Source organism: Epinephelus lanceolatus, chromosome 6 (genome assembly GCF_041903045.1).
Source record: "Epinephelus lanceolatus isolate andai-2023 chromosome 6, ASM4190304v1, whole genome shotgun sequence".
In the NCBI taxonomy this organism is placed as follows: domain Eukaryota; kingdom Metazoa; phylum Chordata; class Actinopteri; order Perciformes; family Serranidae; genus Epinephelus; species Epinephelus lanceolatus.
Window position 1 is genome coordinate 19,733,722 of NC_135739.1, and position 18,149 is coordinate 19,751,870.

The 18,149-nt window shown below is 43.9% G+C and overlaps 1 protein-coding gene across 9 annotated transcripts in view; it reads left to right on the forward strand.

Annotated features, from left to right (window-relative positions):
* The window catches only part of LOC117253627 (myosin IXB), a 60,375-nt gene extending 43,657 nt beyond the window's left edge, over window positions 1–16,718 (forward strand). For 2 of the 9 annotated variants that reach the window (XM_033621190.2, XM_033621192.2), the window contains 27 exons: window positions 1,289–1,402; window positions 2,207–2,246; window positions 2,651–2,773; window positions 2,888–2,968; window positions 3,269–3,379; window positions 3,727–3,849; window positions 3,974–4,123; window positions 4,242–4,399; window positions 4,523–5,626; window positions 5,778–5,853; window positions 5,974–6,092; window positions 6,934–7,052; window positions 9,115–9,299; window positions 9,388–9,489; window positions 9,599–9,769; window positions 9,865–9,906; window positions 10,024–10,135; window positions 10,275–10,348; window positions 10,764–10,956; window positions 11,120–11,248; window positions 11,520–11,625; window positions 12,410–12,541; window positions 12,667–12,790; window positions 12,939–12,989; window positions 14,269–14,390; window positions 14,489–14,628; window positions 16,042–16,718. In XM_033621190.2, the coding sequence (XP_033477081.2) occupies window positions 1,289–1,402; window positions 2,207–2,246; window positions 2,651–2,773; window positions 2,888–2,968; window positions 3,269–3,379; window positions 3,727–3,849; window positions 3,974–4,123; window positions 4,242–4,399; window positions 4,523–5,626; window positions 5,778–5,853; window positions 5,974–6,092; window positions 6,934–7,052; window positions 9,115–9,299; window positions 9,388–9,489; window positions 9,599–9,769; window positions 9,865–9,906; window positions 10,024–10,135; window positions 10,275–10,348; window positions 10,764–10,956; window positions 11,120–11,248; window positions 11,520–11,625; window positions 12,410–12,541; window positions 12,667–12,790; window positions 12,939–12,989; window positions 14,269–14,390; window positions 14,489–14,628; window positions 16,042–16,583 (4,543 nt within the window). In that variant the 3' untranslated portion in view covers window positions 16,584–16,718. Of the gene's footprint in view, window positions 1–1,288; window positions 1,403–2,206; window positions 2,247–2,650; window positions 2,774–2,887; window positions 2,969–3,268; window positions 3,380–3,726; window positions 3,850–3,973; window positions 4,124–4,241; window positions 4,400–4,522; window positions 5,627–5,777; window positions 5,854–5,973; window positions 6,093–6,933; window positions 7,053–9,114; window positions 9,300–9,387; window positions 9,490–9,598; window positions 9,770–9,864; window positions 9,907–10,023; window positions 10,136–10,274; window positions 10,349–10,763; window positions 10,957–11,119; window positions 11,249–11,519; window positions 11,626–12,409; window positions 12,542–12,666; window positions 12,791–12,938; window positions 12,990–14,268; window positions 14,391–14,488; window positions 14,641–14,728; window positions 14,783–16,041 lie in introns of all 9 variants that reach the window. The other 7 variants (XM_033621193.2, XM_033621194.2, XM_033621196.2 and 4 more) reach the window with 6 other exon arrangements.
* The last annotated feature ends 1,431 nt before the right edge of the window (window positions 16,719–18,149 follow it).

Genomic DNA, 18,149 nt, shown 5'->3' on the forward strand with positions numbered 1-18,149 from the left:
GGCTTGTCAAATGCTGCAAGGTCTGCTTCTTTAAATATAAAAGCAGAGGAGGAAGTTCAGTACACCGATATAACCCAGTACAACAAAGCTGCCCTTTACCTTGCATTCCCTCACTGTAATCCCCATCTTTTACTGTAGCTGCGATAATCTCTCTCCTTCCTCACGTTTATTATTCTTGCTATAGAGCACAGGAAGGTGTTTGTACTGGCCTTCTCTGATTAGCCACCCGGATTACTTACATCAACTGTGGAGCTTTAGAAGCACACACGTATTCATACACGTACCGAGGCCACAAGTCAAATAGACCAAAAGAATTGGGGGAGCTTTCTCAGAATGGAAACCAAACCATGAAGAATATTTTTGGATTGCTGTGCCCTCTGGATCTCGACCTTTTACCTCCTGCTTTCAGATCTGAAATTACTGGGTCGGGTTTTTTTTTTTACAGAGCAGTACCTATACGGAGTTAAACCTCCCAGCACATTGTTCCCATTATTAAATCATCCAGCCTCTGCCAGATCTGCAAACACTGAGGTGTAGAGGTCAGATTCACTGTGACTCATTTTCTGTATATGTTGCCCATTCCTTCACTGCCTGACCTCTGTTTTCATGGGCAGTTGTGGTAAGTATAGAAAAGCATTGCATGGACTAGCTCTGAGACACAGAAAAGATTCCATATTAACCTCACCAGACTCAGTGTCCAGTGTAACACCAGCCCCAGTTAAGGACCGTAAATCCAACAGCCACACCAATAACAACTTACAATCACACAGCCAGTAACAACCCCAGCATGGAAACGGACAGCCAGCCACACTGAACGTCAGCTCTGCATGATAACTACCACAGTGGCAGGGATACGAGAGTGAACACAATCCCTACGAGCCCCAATCTCTTTGTGTGTGTGTGTGTGTGTGTGTGTGTTTCTGTTCTTAAAAGGGATATGGCAGCATGGTTGGGTGGTCTAGCGTGTCTTGTGGTCTCTCTGTACATAAACATGAACAGTGGGAGAATAAATTTTGTGGGTTATTCTTCATGGATGAGCAGAGCATGAAGTTTCTCTCGATAACAGACCCCCAGCTATTCTGCAGTGTGTGTTCTTGTCTTTGATAACTGCGTTGGTGTGTTTTCTTCTAAGGTGTCCTAACTGTTGTGTTCAATCACGCCCCACTTTTTTTCTCTTTCCTTCCTCCTCTTGTCGGTTTTTCCAATGTCTTTCCCCTCCCTTCCCCTGCTCCCTGTACCTCCTCCTCTCGTTCCCTCTCCACACTGGGTGTGTGTGTGGTGTGATCAGAGACATGCATGCAGAGATCATCAGCTCCATTAAGAACTTGCCGTTGGATGGTGAGGACCCTCGCAAGCTGCTGCAGTCCTGGGGTCGCCTCCGCTTCCCTCGACACGTCCTCCAGTGAGTCTGCAGACAGACCTGGTGTCCGCTCTTGTCCAGATCAGTCCAGTCTAGTTGGCTCAGGCAGAACATGCTCCATGCCCCCATTTGACCAGCCATACATAGTTATAGCTGTCACATTTATCCCCACTTTTCTAAATAGACCATTAACATCTATTATGATCAAATCCAAAAAAACATAAAACACACTCCTGCTTTATCAGCAGACATTTCATTTTTAGCTCTGTGTTCAACGCCGTCTAGTTTTTTGAAGGCTAAAGCTGAAACGCCTTGAATACCTTTGTTAACTGCTGCATGAACATCATCAGAAGACTGCGCTGGCATGTGAGGTCTTTTGGAGCGTCGTGGGAAAGTATGTCCGAGTGGCCTCGCAGCATGTTACAATTCACAGCAAGTTCTGCAGTCTGACACGTGGCAACAGAGAGAGGCTGAACATGACTGTACAGCCCTTTTATATAGTGATGATAGCAAGAGAGCATGTCTGTCTGTGTATGGTGAGTCTCTGCTGAGCTGTCTAGTGTTAATCTCATCTCCTGCAGCAAATTCCTTCATCCTCCTCCAGCTCCACCATCATCTTGTCATCCTCACCCTCTCACTCATTCATCCCTCGTCTCTGCCCTTTATTCATCCCGTCTTCCAGGTGCAACTCTTGATTTCATCACTGACTGGCAGCGCATGAAGAAGTCAGCCGTCCGTACTAACCTGGCTTCACACACTCCATCACTACTTGTTTCATCCTCCCGCCTCAGGCCTTTAATGCATCTCTGCTTCTAACTCATCCCGCATCTTTTTTCTTTTTCACAGGAAAAACAAGAACACCAAACAGAAGCAGGTCATCCCCAAGGTGAGTAAAGATCTCAGACCCCCTGTTTAGGGGCAGATAAAGAGAGTATGCTGTTTCAAGCACCTCTCAGACTACAGGAGTGTGGGGTTGATTTTTTCCAAGTTCTCCCCTCCCAGCATCTGGAGGAGAAATTTAGTCTGGGACCTTGGTCTGTACTGATGTTGGGCTGAGATTATTTGTTGATGTGAGAGGTTGACTCATCAGGGCTGCCTCAGCAATTTCAAGCATGTTTGATATTTAGGATAAAATCTAGATGTTATGATTACATCAGTACAGAATTTTAAAACTCCTGTATATGTCATGTAAAAGAGTTTGATTGGATTTTATCAGTGGCCTTCATTTCATTAGAATTTTAACTCCTGTGTTTAAGAAGGACAATAATTTACCTTATTACTGCTGTGCAGAGTTTGCTGGATTCTCGGTCTCTGAAGTTCATTGTGAGCCTGACGCTGCACGACCGCACCACCAAGTCTCTGCTCCACCTGCACAAGAAGAAGAAGCCCCCAAGCATCAGTGCCCAGTTCCAGGTAACATCACCGACAACAGCATGCACATTACACACAGAAACAAGACAAACACAACCTCCAGCTGCAGCCCATAACATTCAACAACAAACCCCTTTCCTGTTTATTTTTTTCCAGACCTCTCTGACCAAACTGTTGGAGACACTGAACAGAGCGGAGCCTTTCTTCATTCGTTGTATCCGCTCCAATGCTGAGAAAGTGAGACTATTGTTATTTATTAGATATTTGTAATTTATTTTTTTCATATCTTTCTGTTCAAATCCTCGGGCACCTAAATGAATACTGAAGTTTTCTTCCAGGTCAGAGACGTTATAAGAGGAAGTCTTGAATTCATATAGCGCTGCTAACAACCCTCTTTGCTCTGTTGCAGAGTAAAATTATGTTTTATCAGACAGGAATCAAACCAATATGACTTGAATAGTTGAATTGGTAAATAAGGATATCTAAATGGTCAGGAGTGAAACCGAATGTGCTTCTTGTGTGCGTGTACATGAGCAGAAGGAGATGTATCTGGATGAGGCCTTGGTGGTTCAGCAGCTGCGATACACAGGAATGCTGGAAACCGTTCGCATCAGGAGGTCAGGCTATGGAGCCAAGTACACATTCCAGGTACTGTAAAGTTCCTCCATTTTTTTGGAAAATGCATGTGATAATCACACACCAAAATAGGCACAGAAGATAAAAAACAAAGATGCTGAAAAGAAGCTGATGCAATGGCCTGCAACAGTGGTAGAGACACACATAGCAACAGCATCAAAATATAAAAAAAAAATAAAATATAATGATGTCTCCTTAATCACTCGTAGCTGCTTTTTTTTAAATCTGTACATAAATATCTTTAAAAAATATCAATATATACAGTCTTTTTACGATTAGGCATTAGGTTTTGACCATTCATCACATCCACAACACTCGTCTCTTGAACACTTCTTACCTGCATTGTCTTGTCCCTGCAGGAGTTCATAGAGCAGTTCAGGGTTTTGCTGCCAAAGAACGCTGCTGCCACTAAAGAGGAAATCTCAGCACTGCTGGAGAAGATGGGCCTGGACCCCACCACATACCAGATAGGCAAAACCAAGGTACGTCACTAAATTCTTTAAATTTCTCCTGAGTTTATCTTTTAATACACCTTATAAACCCCCTTTCTTATCTGCTCCTTTTCCCTTTTGTCCATGTAAATTTTGGTGTGTTCCCTCTGTTCAGGTGTTCTTGAAGGAGCTGGAGCGACAGCAGCTGCAGGACACGCTGCACAAGGACGTAATGCGTAAGATCATCTTCCTTCAGCGCTGGTTCAGAGGTCGTCTGCAGAGGAAGGAGTTTCTGGACATGAGACAGGCAGCCATTTTGATTCAGGTAAGACACAACATTTTTTCAGCAGTATTCATTTTGTTTCTTATGTTCCCATTTTAATATTTAAGAGAGAACTAAACTATAATAATGATCCTGCCCTGTTCGCTTTCCTCCTGCTTAGCGTTCGTGGCGCAGGTACTGCAAGGAGCGCAGGCGACAGGCAGCCACTTTGATCCAGGCTGTGTGGAGAGGGCACAGACAGAGATCAGAGTATCACCGCCAAAAACAGGGCGCTACCAAAATACAAGCCTTGGTCAGAGGTCACTCAGCACGCAGAAGGTAACAACTGAGTTTTAAACTGTAGACAACATAAAGGTCCAGTTTAGAACACATCAGCTGGACCACAGAAGCACATGCAATGCTAAAATGTGGGCTGTGATATTTATGTTTTTCTCATTACAGGTGCCACTCCATGCGTGAGGAGAGACAAAAAAAGGAGGAAGAGGAAAGAGAAGCTCAGATGAGGGCAGAAGAAGAGGAAAGACGGCGGAGGGAAGAAGAGGAGGAGGCAAGGAGAAGAGCAGAGGAGGAGGAGGAAGAAAAGAGGAGGCTGGAGGAAGAAGAGGAAGCAAGGAGAAAGGCAGAGGAGGAGGAAGCAAGGAGGAGAGCAGAAGAAGAGGAGGCACAGAAAAAGAGAGAAGAAGCAGAGAAAAGACTGACAAGCGAGCCTCAAACAAGAGAGGATCCGGACATAGAGCTGGTCACTGAGGAGATGCTGAATGACATCCCCCCCGTCCAGGAGAGAGGGGAGGAGGACGGAGATGTTAACACAAGCTCACATACAGAGGAGGAACAGGGCAAGGATGAAGAGCTGGAAGATGAGGATGAGGAATTGGATTTGGAGGCTAACAGTACTCAGGCTGAGGCTGGACCTCAGCTGGATGAGAAAGAAAATGATGAGGATTCAAAACGTGCTCTACCCTCTGATGGGGTCACCTCCAACGCACTTACACCTACAACTCCAAGTGAAGGGTTGGATAAACAGCCGCCCAGCAGTACCTCCAATGCTGAACAAAAGAAAGCACGACCTATTAGCAGGGGCTCGGCATCCAGGAGCCAGGAGAAGAGAGAGCAGAGGAGACGAAGAGGGCTGGAGCACAACCAGAGAGAGACTGAACGAGCCGCCTCCTCCTTCTCAGCCGGCAGCAAGGATCAAACAACAAAGAGCAAAGGCCAGGAGACTTCTAAGCTTAAGGAGCGGGCGGACAGCAAGGAGCTGGACCAGTACACCTTTGTGGAATGGAAAATAAAGGAAGACAACGGAGGGAAGAAGGACACAAAAACATCTCCTCCTACTGCCGGTCCTGTTCGTCCATCTTCGTTACCCTTGCACAACGTTGATGCTGTTCCTGACAGAAACGGTTTAGGTGATGGCGTCGGAGCGACAAACCTGCATCGCCGTCCTGGAGCGATTAAGGAGAAGCCGGAGAAGTGGAGGAGGAGTGATGAAAGCGCCAGCCCTCCTCCAACTCACAGCAGGGAGGAAAGGAGGAAAAAAACACAGCTGTACGTCTTCTGTCCATTATCTCACATCTACCCTCATGTTTTGTCTCTAGCAAATGGCTTCTTTCTTTTTTTGTTGTTTATGAAGCCCCTCAAATATCAGAACACTATTTTAAAAAACTGAGAACTATATTTTCTCTCTGTTCATATACAGGAGTGAAACAGCCGCCTCATCAATTGACAGTTTGTCTCCAGGTTCGGAAGGAGCTGGTGCTTTTTCAGCCAGAGAGGTATTTTAAATGTTTATCTGTTGTTATGGAAAAATGATCACAAATATACATTTTTGATATTTTGTATTGCAGAAACCTATTTGAACTAGTGTTTTCATCACTTGTAAATCTGTTTTGCAGATGATGTCCCCCTCAGACAGCTATGCCGATGGCTCAAAGGGAAGCTCCTTCAGAAGGAAACACCAAGATAGTTCTGGTCACCAGGACTCTGCACACTCCATCCCATCCACACCAGACAGGTACTAAACTCCACTGGCCTGTAGGTGACTGGTCTGGTGATGGGATGCAGCAGGGGTGCTATTAGATGTGGCAAAAAAGCATTTTGGCTCATGCATTTGTTTAAAAAAGATGATGAATGAGATGGATGATGTGTCCAGTAGACAACTATGTCCGTAGTGTTATCACTAAATATATTGTTTCACCACAGAGACAAAGACATTCACAGGAAATCATCCTCAGTTTTATCACAACCCATTTCGATCTCTGCTTGAGTCAGACTGATTGTGGGAAAACTCTCTGCCTTGTGTAATCAAACCTTTTTCAGCTCCTTGTGTGGTGTTCCATGTTCACAGCTGGAAATTCCTGATAACTGAATTTACTCTGAATGGATTCATTTGCCAAAAAATGAGCACTTAGAGCTCAGTCATGGGGCCAGAGTTTTATCAGACGGAGGCATCGGGTGGACTGCTTTGTTTTTGATTTGTATTGTTGCTATGGAGACACTGCTGGAGCAAAGCTGGAATATGTGGCACCTTAAAAAACTCCTTAAGGACAATTCCATTTTGATTGATTTTTAAAAACTGGACATCTCAGTCATTTGTGTTTGTGATGTGTTTTGCCTGTTGCCCAGAAACAATCCAGGAAGTTACAAACAGGCATATGATTAAGGTCACATACCAAACCTTACTTAGTTAGAAATGAGTTGTAAGATATGACGTTGTGAATCCACACTGAAACATATCTTCCCTGTATTCTGCATGAACATCATTCTACTGCTGTGAGTCACTTTAGATTTACACCACAGTTTTTCACAGCTTTGTGAACATTCTTTAGAGCTTCCTGTGTTTCTGTGTCCTGCAGGTCAGGTGGTTTCTTCAGCAAGATTTTGAAAAAGCGACCGCACAAGGAGGCCCAGACTCCAGACAACGGAGAGCTGACACTTGCTCAGATTCTCAATGAGAGGCCAACAGGAGGGGAAGGTAAATAATGCAAACTGTTTAATCAGAGGCATTATAGGATTCACTGGAGCAGGGCGAATATCTTTACTCCTTTAAATTGACTGACAGACAAAGAATGGATTGCGTCCACTGACGGCACTATCATCTGCACATCACTTGCTCTGTCTCAAGGTCCGATTCACAGCACTAATAATATTACAGCACAAGCAACACACCCATGAAGTTTTGCAGCTGAGAGCAATTTGCCCTATTTTTGTGTCTGATTGCAATTTTCCATGTGGCAAGGTATAAATGTTGCCTTTAAGGCCAAGAGCAGAGCAGGCAGGACAATGGGAGAGAGAGAAAGAAAACTGAAATTTTCTGACTGTGAGCTTCAGGTCCTGACCGGCGAGGTGCAGAGTTGTTCTCAATACAAAAGTTGTCACTGTAACTGCGTGTGGCCCTGATTTTTAGCCCTGTTTCCACCGAGCAGAACTGTACAGTTCAGTTTAGTTCGGTATGCTTTTTTTCTGTTTCCACTGTGAAAAGTTGTGGATGGTACCAATGGAACCGTTCCATACCAACGCCATTTTTGGTCCCCCCTCTGTTGGGGTACCTAGCACACAGATCTGGTACTAAAAGGTGGAGCTGTGAACACTGTAGATTGGTCAATAGAGGACGGTCACTCTGCTCAGGGCTGAGTTGTGGCTGGTTTTGAGGCTCATGTAACCACTGTTCATACTGTGGAGAGTTTTATTAGTAAACTGTAACTATAAAATGAAAGGATGGATTTGCTGCCTCTTGCAGCAGCTGTAGACTGAGAAAAGATAACTTTGTTCACTGCTGGCGACTTTAAAGGTGGAATTTTAATTTGGGATGTTACTCAATGCATGGGGTGAAGACGTGAATCCATCAGCAGCACACCTTAAATTTCACTGTGACAACTTTGACAACTCCATTAGTTTTGATATGACATACACAGTTTTAGTAATGAGTGGATCTTCAAGCATTTATATATATTAATTTCGACTGGGACATCATATATCCCAAACCTCTGAGGAAAAAAAAATGGCGTTGTTCCAATGGGCTCCAGCAACACTAAACCCCTGAGCTTGCCTGAGAAGGACTAAATGTCCAAACCTGTTTTTTTTTAATGTGTCATGGAGAGAGACTCTGACTGCAGCCTGTTTTAGTTTGTTCTGAAAATGTCGTTGTGCAGCCTCGTTCTGTGGATGATAAGTGAGGTGCAGACTTTCATCTTTGTCACCGGTAATGAAGAAATACAGTGAGTGTTGGAGGTGTTAGGGTCAACTTTTGGTTCCAAAAGTTAACATACCGAAAGTGTTTGGTGGAAATGGGGACACCAAGGTTTATTTGCATAGAAAGGGACAATTTTGCACCAAACATATGATTAATTTAAATACATGTAAATGACACAGAAGCATCAAGATGCTATTTGCTTGGCAGTGTAGTTAGGGGTGCATTTCACCCTTTGTGGGTGTTTTGAGAATTACAGTTTCTTTTTGTCTTATTCACCCAGGTTTAGAAGCCGCAAAAGCTGCGCAATCCTTTTGTGAATTCACCCATCAGATTTTTTTGGGTTTACTTGCCAAAAGCTTGTGAAACTGAGAGTATTTCTGCTGTGTACTTAAATAAAAAAGATCAAAGTGATTATATTTCATCATCACTAAAAAAGATTGGGTGGTTATTTGAGATCAGATATTGAGATTTTATCACCCGACACAAACTGCGCTACAACTGCTGCACTGCTCAGTCTGCTTTCATCACACGTCATGGAGTGAGAAATGGAAAGAAAACACAGGTGTATTATCACTAATATTCTCAGGCCTTTACTAATCCTGCTGTTTACTTTCTGAGAAAACAGTGACCCGTGCACGTTCATGCTCAGTGGAAACAGAATAACTTTACTCTGGGTTTTGTTTCCTCCATGGTGCTTCAGTGTACTGTACGTTCTGCGTTATAGAGGTTTGAGTTCAGTTTGAGAAAGTAGGAGAAGCAGGCAACGTATCATTCACTCAGTCTTCTCCCAGTTTAGATATTACTCTGTGATGCTACGTATGAAAACATTCTCCCTCTCTTTCAGCTCCAGTGTTCGGACATCCATCTCGGCCTCATTCCCAGTCACACGGGGACCGTGCTGGTAAAGGTGGCAACCCCGCCATAAAAATCAGTCGTGCCACACGGGTGTCTGAGTGGAACGCCTCGCTGGATCGTGAAATCACCAACGCCAATGAGCTCCGGAACCTTGATGAGTTTCTGGGCAACCAGGTGAGTGAAAATTGATTTTTGATTGTTGTAGTAAATCATTTTATCTTATTTACCCACAAAACTAATTTCTGTTTGTGTTCTGTTATAGGTCAATGATTTCTGCTCCAGGGGACTGTCACCCACAGAGGCCATCTTTGTCACAGCCACCATGCAGTTCAGAGAGACAATCAAAGCCATGTATTCTCTCCCAGTGAGTTTATCTGATGGCACATAACACACACATACTCATCACATCAGAGTTCTTCCTCACCATCCTCTCCTCTTCCTCATTGTCTCTCATGTCCCTTGAACTTTACCAGAAACCCACCATCGGCTACAAAGGTCTGATGACAGGCTACCACAACAAAGTGGTCCACCTGGCGGGCGAGAAGCAGAAAGGAGAAGTCAAGCTTGTGGTCAACCTCTTCCAGTCTGTGCTGGATGGCTTCATCAGAAAAGAGAAGAAGAAGGAGGAGGGTGAGCCTTCTAAGGTAAAAACACCGACCTTCATTATTATTCAGTCTAAGCAGTCAAAATGTGAAAAAGGAATATATCCATGCTGTTGGTCTCTGTACGTGTTTTTCAGCCTGCAAAAGCGAGAAAGAAGAGGAGGAAAAAAGATAAAAGTGTAAGCATGCAAAGTTAAAGTTAAAATTTTATTTCACCTTTTTTCATTTCGTTTAATAATCATTCATAACTTAGTAAATATTGTGATTTCTAATCGAGTGACTGTCCGTCTTGTTAGATGGAGAGCCCGCTGGATCATGTTTTCGTCAACTATCAGGTCAACATTGTGCAGTCGTGTGACCAGTGTAGTTCGTACATCTGGGGCATGGAGAAGGCCTACATGTGCAGCTGTGAGTTCACCAACAAAACTTCTTTTCATGTTTTATTGTTTTATTTGTGGTCAGATATCAACAATAAATCTTGCAGCATAACAAAAAAGATATCCCTGCACCAATCCATAATATGTATGTTTTTTATCTCCTCTTACAGATTGTAAAATGGTGTGCCATAAGAAATGCCTCTGCAAAATAGTCACTGACTGCTCCACCTTCTGTGCCAAAAAGGTAGTGTTTTATATTATTATTATTATTATTATTTTTTAGAAATTACAGGCCTGGATTATTCATGTGCTTATGTTTATCAGGGTTTGGAGTGAGGTGGGGCTTTATACAGTGTAGAGAGGCAGTGTCCTAATTTAAGTGAGCTAATGTTCCACTAGCTGCAAGCACAATTTCTCATAAAGTCTGAAACATGGCAGGACGTCGGCCCTCTTTATTGTTCCTAATTTTAATTCCAACAAAGAACAGTGTCTCACCTGTTAAGACTTTAGTAACAGCTTTCTTTATCATAGTCATATTTCAAAATCAGATGGTTAACAATATAGTAGAGAGGAATGTGTGATTTCCGTGGCTATTGGAGACAGTTTGTGTTGAGTAGATGTCTCAACGACTGACTGCTGCCGTCTGTCTGAATCCATAGAGTGACGATGAGCCCACTGGTATGCACTTCTGTGTACGTGTGTGTCACCTGGTCAGCGAGAGGAACCCAGTACCCATTGTGCTGGAGATGATGCTGGAGCACGTGGAGATGAATGGCCTGTACACTGAGGGCATCTACCGCAAGTCTGGCTCTGCCAACCGCATGAAAGAGCTGCATCAGAGACTAGAGACTGGTTAGACCCCTTCTGTTTGACATTTACAGCAAACTGATAAAGGACTGCCTGTCTGTCGGCTTCTGTCTGCCTTCTATTTTTAACTTCTATTCTTGATTTATTGATTGATTGATTGATTGATTGGTTGATTTTTGTATTGATGTTACATTGTCGATGTGTTTAGACCCCCACCTGGTCTGCCTTGATGACTATCCCATCCACACAGTGACAGGCCTGGTGAAGCAGTGGCTAAGGGAGCTACCAGATCCACTCATGACCTTCACAAATTACAGTGACTTCCTGCATGCAGTGGGTGAGCAGGACGCTCCCCACCAGGGGGCAGCATTTTCTATGAGACAACATGTGTGCACAGCTGTTCCTTTTAGTGTTTTGTCTGTTGCTGGGTTGCAGACAAAGCTATTTATGACAGTGTTTTTTTTTAACTAAAACTTGACATGTAAACGTGGAAAGCATTTATTAGTCATGATTAAACTGAAATGAGGTGTTTTCAACGACATAATGAGCTCAGCTTAGCGTTCACGGTTAATTATGGGGTTCGATTTATGATGTGTTTTCTCCTCTAGAACTGCCAGAGAAGCAGGAGCAGCTTCATGCTGTATACAAAGTGCTGGAAGAGCTTCCTCCAGCAAACTTCAACACGTTAGAGAGACTTGTCTTCCACCTTGTCAGGTAGGAAATCTGTCGTTGTGGTCTTGCATATTTTAATGTGGTCATGACAGAAATCCATCAAGGCTCCTAAAATGTATGCACTCTCTGTGTTGGCTCTCATTTAAAGGTATACTCTGCAGGAATTGTTGTTACTGCTTGTAAACATGCTTGTATACTGCAGGCTGCTATTGTAGAAACATTACAGTTGTTGCAATGGAAAAGCAGATACTTAGTAAGCTAACTAACTGAGTCGCCGGGACCTACCTGTCCAACAAAAACAGGCCAGCTCTGTGTCTGTGTCGCTCTTCATTCCCACTTTCCTTAAATGCTTGCCGGCAGGTGAAAGCCAACCCCAGATTAACTCTTGTTTTGCATTCGCCTTACTATATTTGCATTTTTTCAACCTTGTGTTTTCAATTTTCGTAGCTTCCTCTTGGATGCTTGCTGCTTCTACCGGGTCTCTACCTTTTTATTAAGTCCCGACCTCATCTGCCTGCTATTATCAGCTGGGGGCTACACACCACTGCACAAATGTTGCAGCCAATAAACATCCCAAACACAGCAAGATAAGAGAAAATAAGAAAATACAGGTCGAAGGCAGAAGGCAGAGTCTCTGCAGATAAATACACCACCACACACTGCTAGTGGGTCTTAAGTGATGATTGAGAGGGATGATTTTTGTATAAGTCTATACAGTGTTTTGTAGGAAATTCCTGCGTAGTGTACCTTTGAGTTTAAACTTGGATTATATGTATGTACGACTAAAAAACTAAACACTAATAATATCTAATGAATTCTGTTGCAGGGTGTGTAAAGAGGAGGCTCACAACCGTATGTCTCCTAACTCGCTGGCCATAGTTTTTGCCCCGTGTGTCCTGCGCTGCCCAGACAGCGCTGACCCACTGCTCAGCATGAAGGATGTTGCCAAGACCACCACGTAAGCGAAAACAACAAAATCTGCTTTTTGCTTTTTTCACAATACACATTAGTCCTACATTCTGTAGTGAACTAGCAAACTGCTACACTCACACTCACCCTGTCTGATGTCTCCTCGCCCTGTAGGTGTGTAGAGATGATCATCACAGAGCAGATCAGACGCTACAATGAGAAGATGGATGAGATCGAGCAGCTGGAGTATGCAGAGGCTCTGGCCGTGAAGCAGCTCAAACTCAAGAGACAGAACACGGTGAGAAACGAACGCTGCCTCGCTCTGGATCACCTTTGTTTTGGTCTGAATGGCAATAACATAAAGTTTGAGATTGTTGCTCAGCCTCGTGTCTGGATGTAAAGGAATCACATGGGTAACATGGCCAATGTTCCTTGTCTCTTTTTAGCCCTTCTCGCATTTACCTCTCAGGTTCTCACCTCCTTACAAAGGAGTGGTGGTATGTATCATCGAGTTCTCCAAGTACAGTAGACCTGGTAGTTGTAGTGTGTAGTAGCGTGCCATGTAGAACCGCCTGTGCATGGCATGTTAGATGTGGGTGATGCTCTGGCTGTTTTTGTTTTTGTTGTTTTATCCTTCTTCCCGTAATCCTTTTTATTCTCCCTTACTAACTGGTATTAGTTTGCATGTTTGTTAATCTTGTTCTTCTCACGAGAGGACAAGATGGTTCTGGGTTGGTGTCGTGATTATACTACTATTGTTGTCTCATTGGAAGACAATGGCCTGACAACAGTGTGACTGGCAAAGCCTGATGGTTATCATGCTTTATTTCTTTGTGCTATTCCTTCCTATCTTCTTCCATTTTTTTAATTGAAAGAAAACTACAAAGCTTTGCCTGATATCAGACAATATTGTCAATTCGTTATGCTTCAGTAAGACATTGTGTCAACTCTAACCGATTTCCGTGGGGGAGGGGGATTCGGTTTTACCTAACCAATCACTAGAGACCAACGAATCTGCCTGAGTGTAATGTCACTCAAGTCCACACTGATGCGTAGTTGCACCATTTTTTCCGGGGTTTTAAAAGTGGAGCAGAACAAAGTAAAACCAACTATGATGTGCAATAGTGAGAAGACATGACGATTTAGAACAGCCTCGATAGCAGCGTCTATCTTGTCTGTAGCACCCGCCATTGTAGTTATCGCTCCTCACTTGTTTCAGCATATCACCTCATAATGTTTGACAATGGCGTTAGTCCCACTGTGGCGCTGATTTTAACCATGATGCAAGATGAATCACTCGACTCCAACTCGATGGAGCGGGCGGTTTTAAAGGTCTGGACCCAGGCAATACAAAGCTCTGAAAGTCATGTTATATTTGCTGTTGGAGGTTGGATGTTTCTGGATTGCAGTGATGTATCTCTAATTTTTATCACAGCTCAAATGACCTGTTTGCATATTTTATGTAAACGCCTTACACCAGTAGTTTCACAGGGTGCTCATGTGTTTATGAGCTTCTTTTGTATCACAGCAATTTTTTTGCTACCTCCAAGTAATTGTGTGTCACCGACGTGCTGCAGGAATGATGTGCAGATGCATGAATGCCACGGGCACCATCCAGCCTCTTTTCCTCACTAACAAAACATTTCAGATGTAGGTTTTGTGCCGTTTATGTTTATTGTGTAATTATTATACGAGTTATTAAACTTGTATAATAATTACATAATAGACATTGTTAAGTTAATTTGGTATCAGCGCGTGATGTCCTGTGTCCCACAGGTGCATGAGAAGGTCAGTTCTGATCTCAGCGTGGTCCCTGAGAACGAGCCTCTGGACTCAGACACAGACACAGAGACTGAGAAGAATCTGGTGGAACGCATCAAGTCCATCAAACAGGAGAAGTAAGGATGCTTCGATGCTTCATGTACCATTTCTCTGTTGATATAGTGTCCTCTCAGGTCTCATGTCTCTGACGTCCTTGTCGTCTGTCTCTCTGCAGAGAGGATCTGGCCTGCAGACTGCCAGAGATGGAGCAGCCTGGTTCAGACCAGGAGAACTTCGACTCCGAAGCCTCACTGAGCTCCGAGAGCCTTCTGGACGAGCAGCAGCGCTCCACTGTTCACGGCTCCGAGCCTGAAGGTCAGTATTAATGTACAGTGTGGTCTTTCCTTCCTTCTACCTGTTTCTCTCGCTCACCTGTGGGTGTCTGACCAGACCAGACCTGTTTTTTGTGGTGCAGGTCTGGACCAGTGATGGTGATGGGGGCGGTGACGTCTGCTCTGTAACCAAACAGGTTGGAGGAACAGCAACCGTGTTTGTGTGTTTGTGTGTGTGTGTGTTTGTGTGCATCCCTCTGCACACCCATGTATGCATGTCAATGCATGTGTGGCACAGAAGCATGCTCAAACTTTCTCCAAATTCATTAATTGAACATTTGGCACGACATATCGAATGAGAAGTTTAATGTCTAATTTTGTTTCACTAAACATCATGTTTGGTAGATAACATGGTTGCATGCTCTTCCATTAGTCTTCACCCTCTCAGGATTGCTGTGTGAATTTTAAGGTCCAGAGTGTAGGATTTAGGGGGATATACTGGCAGAAATGGAATATCCTCCACGACGAGCGGCATCAGTAAAAGATAGATTTTGTTAATGTGAAACTGTTTTATTCAGTGTTTTAACCAGCTTAAACCACCAGGTCTATTTGTGAGGAGGAGACCTCTGCAGAAAATTTGACTCTGGGTTAAAACCTCCTAAATATCTGCGACTGTACTCACAAAGCATCCCAGTACTACAAGTTGCTGCTAGTGACAAAATCTAAGAATTTCCCCTTAAATTTAAGACTAGGTCAGACTAGGCATCTTAGCTTTTAAGGGTGCTCCTTAGTTGGAGCATGGAGATGGACTTTTAAGTAGCTTAAGAGTTTTTTAAGCAGAGGAGACGATGGCAGAAAGACAAAGGTAGGAGAAATATTCTCCAAATGCTGAATAACACTGAGTAATTGAAATGCTCCAGAGCAGATAGTGCAGGGATAATATTTGTGGTTGATCTCATTAGAGATGTGTTCACATTTCCCATCCAACACAATAACACTGTAACTCAAGGAAGATTCCTAAATCACCCCTAAGCTGGGACTCAGTGCTAGAAATTTTTAGGCTAGTTAGCATCTTACGTTATCAGAGAAAAAAAGAGGGAACACACATCAGGAGGTGCTGGGCTAGTGACCTGTCTCCAATGAGCCAAACAGCATCAGAGAAACCCTGATTTGTAACGTAAAAGTGCTTTACTCAGTGTTTTTACTGGTGTTAATCACCTGGTCCATTTGTTGTTGAGAGGAGGAGACCTCTGCAGATAACTCAGCTACCACTGAAAACCTCCTGAACAATGATCGCTGAAGGAATTCTAACCAGGAGAAGTTTCAGCTGGTTGCAGTCCTTACTGCTAGATGCCATTAAATCACCCTAAATCTTGCACAGTGTTCTTTTAACAAACAGCTTTGAGGAAAACATGTTTATCTTCCTCAACTTTCCCCTCTTCTCTCTCTCTTCCAGGACAAGGTGTCCCCCAGCTGAGGAGACACAAGCCAGTTTGTCCACCCAAACCACCAGACCTGGCCCAGCGACCTAAAGTCCCTGGTGGACGCCTCTCTCTGCAAAGCCTCACCCCTGCTAGCTCCACCTCCTCCGTGTTCAGCTGCCTTTCTTCAACCTCTGAATCCTCCCCCTTCAGGCATCCGCTGCAACGCCGCAACCCCATCATCCCCAGCACAGTTAAACTCCCATACGGCGTCGTCTCCCAGTCTGCAGCCTCCAGTCCAGCTCAGACGTATTCCCCTCCAGGGAATCGAGCATTAAAGTACTTGGTAAAGAGAAGGGAGCAGCCCGGCCGCCGTAAAGACAGCACCCAGTCCCTCTACATCGACAGCCCCGAGTGTGACCTGTTGTTTTTTTCCTCCTGCCCTCCTTCTGCTTCCACCTCCTCCTCCTCCATCTCCATGGCAACACCCTCTTCTCAGCACCAGGACACACAAGCCGTGAAGGGCCAGAGACGTTTTTCTGACCCAGACATACCTTATATGGACGATGATGTCTGACCAGGGCAGAACAGGAAAGATGGAGCAGTGAAGAGGATTACAGGCAGCGACCTCAGAGTCAGACTAATGGAAGTGAACGTATATGGAGTGGCACAGATGACAATGATGGATTGTAGAGAGACAGAAGAGGAATCAAGAATCACAGTAGAGGAATATAACTCCGACACGTGCAGTGGATCCACAGAGCTGAACAGGAGTGACACAAAATGGAGGCTGTCCCTGTCGCTGTCATCAGTGGGAACTAATCAAGAACTGTAAATGTGTCTTTAGTCTTGTTGTCCTCTATGACAGTAAAAATAACTGGACATGATGTTGCCAAGCACCTTTTCTACCATTTTAATATATTGTTGATGAGTTGGGACGGAGGCTGTGTTCTCTGTAGCCTCATAATGACGGACCTGCAATTTTGTTTTCTTGCTCCTGTTTTTTTTTTTTTTTTTTTAAACACATTTGTGCTAATTCAAGGAGATATTTCAGGTTCCAGCTGCACTTTTCATTTCTAAGTTCTCCTAATGAGCGAAACACGCTCACTGTAACGTTAGCTAGTGCCTTGGTGTGTACAGTAAGTTGATAAAGATCTCATTTCTCATGTCATGTCATGGACAGTGCTTGCAGAGGGCGGGAGGGAGGGTTATTTGGGATACAGTGAGGGTACCTTTGTCTATTGTGACTCTGTGTTTATTGTACTGAACCGACACAAGACATGTTTGAAACAAGGACCTAAAGGTGCACATTGTGACTGTTGCACAGGTGCCTCGTCACAACAGCCTCTTTTCGACCTACCGCACAACAAATGCCAGATATAGGAAGTCATTGCCTCACAAAGGGAAATGGGAGCAGCACACGCCACTTTTTTCCTTTGAAACAACAAAAAACACAAACCCAGCCATGATGCAACAAGCCGTGCCACGATGTCTTCAAAGCTCCAAGTCCTTGAACTCACCTTACCCCCTTTTTTTTTTCGCTCGAACGAACTTCACTCAGCTGCCATTCAGAGTAAACAGTCCCATGATGAGCAGGTTCTGCTGAAGCACAGCTCTAGCCAACTTTGTATGAAATGTAATACTAATGTTCCTCTCTGACTGCTGTTGAATGATGTCTGTTAGTTTGTCTGGATTATGAGGAAGATGTTCTGATGTGTAGTGTGTAACAGAGAGTGTGTGGTTGGGACTGAATGACGTGAACTGTAATGGTTATTTAGTATTAACATGACAATACAGAACATGATGCTTGTTACGTCTGCTGCTGTGTGTTTGTGACCTCTCCATACATTTGTCTCTTCTAACAAGAGTTAACAGACTCATTTACCCCATGGACAACAATATTTTGAAAAGAACTGTGAATGAAGTTAGCAACACAGTCACAAATTAAGTAGAAATATAAATCTGGAGTTCTGTGGATGGTTTGAGAGCATTGTCTTAGACGTTGCTCCAAAATCTTCCATTGGTGTGAAACTGGGTTGAGATCTGTTGATTTTAACATCCCTGAAGCCTGTTTGTACTAAGTGATGCTCAAATCTTATAAAATCACATGCAGCACCATACTGTCTTTCTGCAGGCAGAGTCG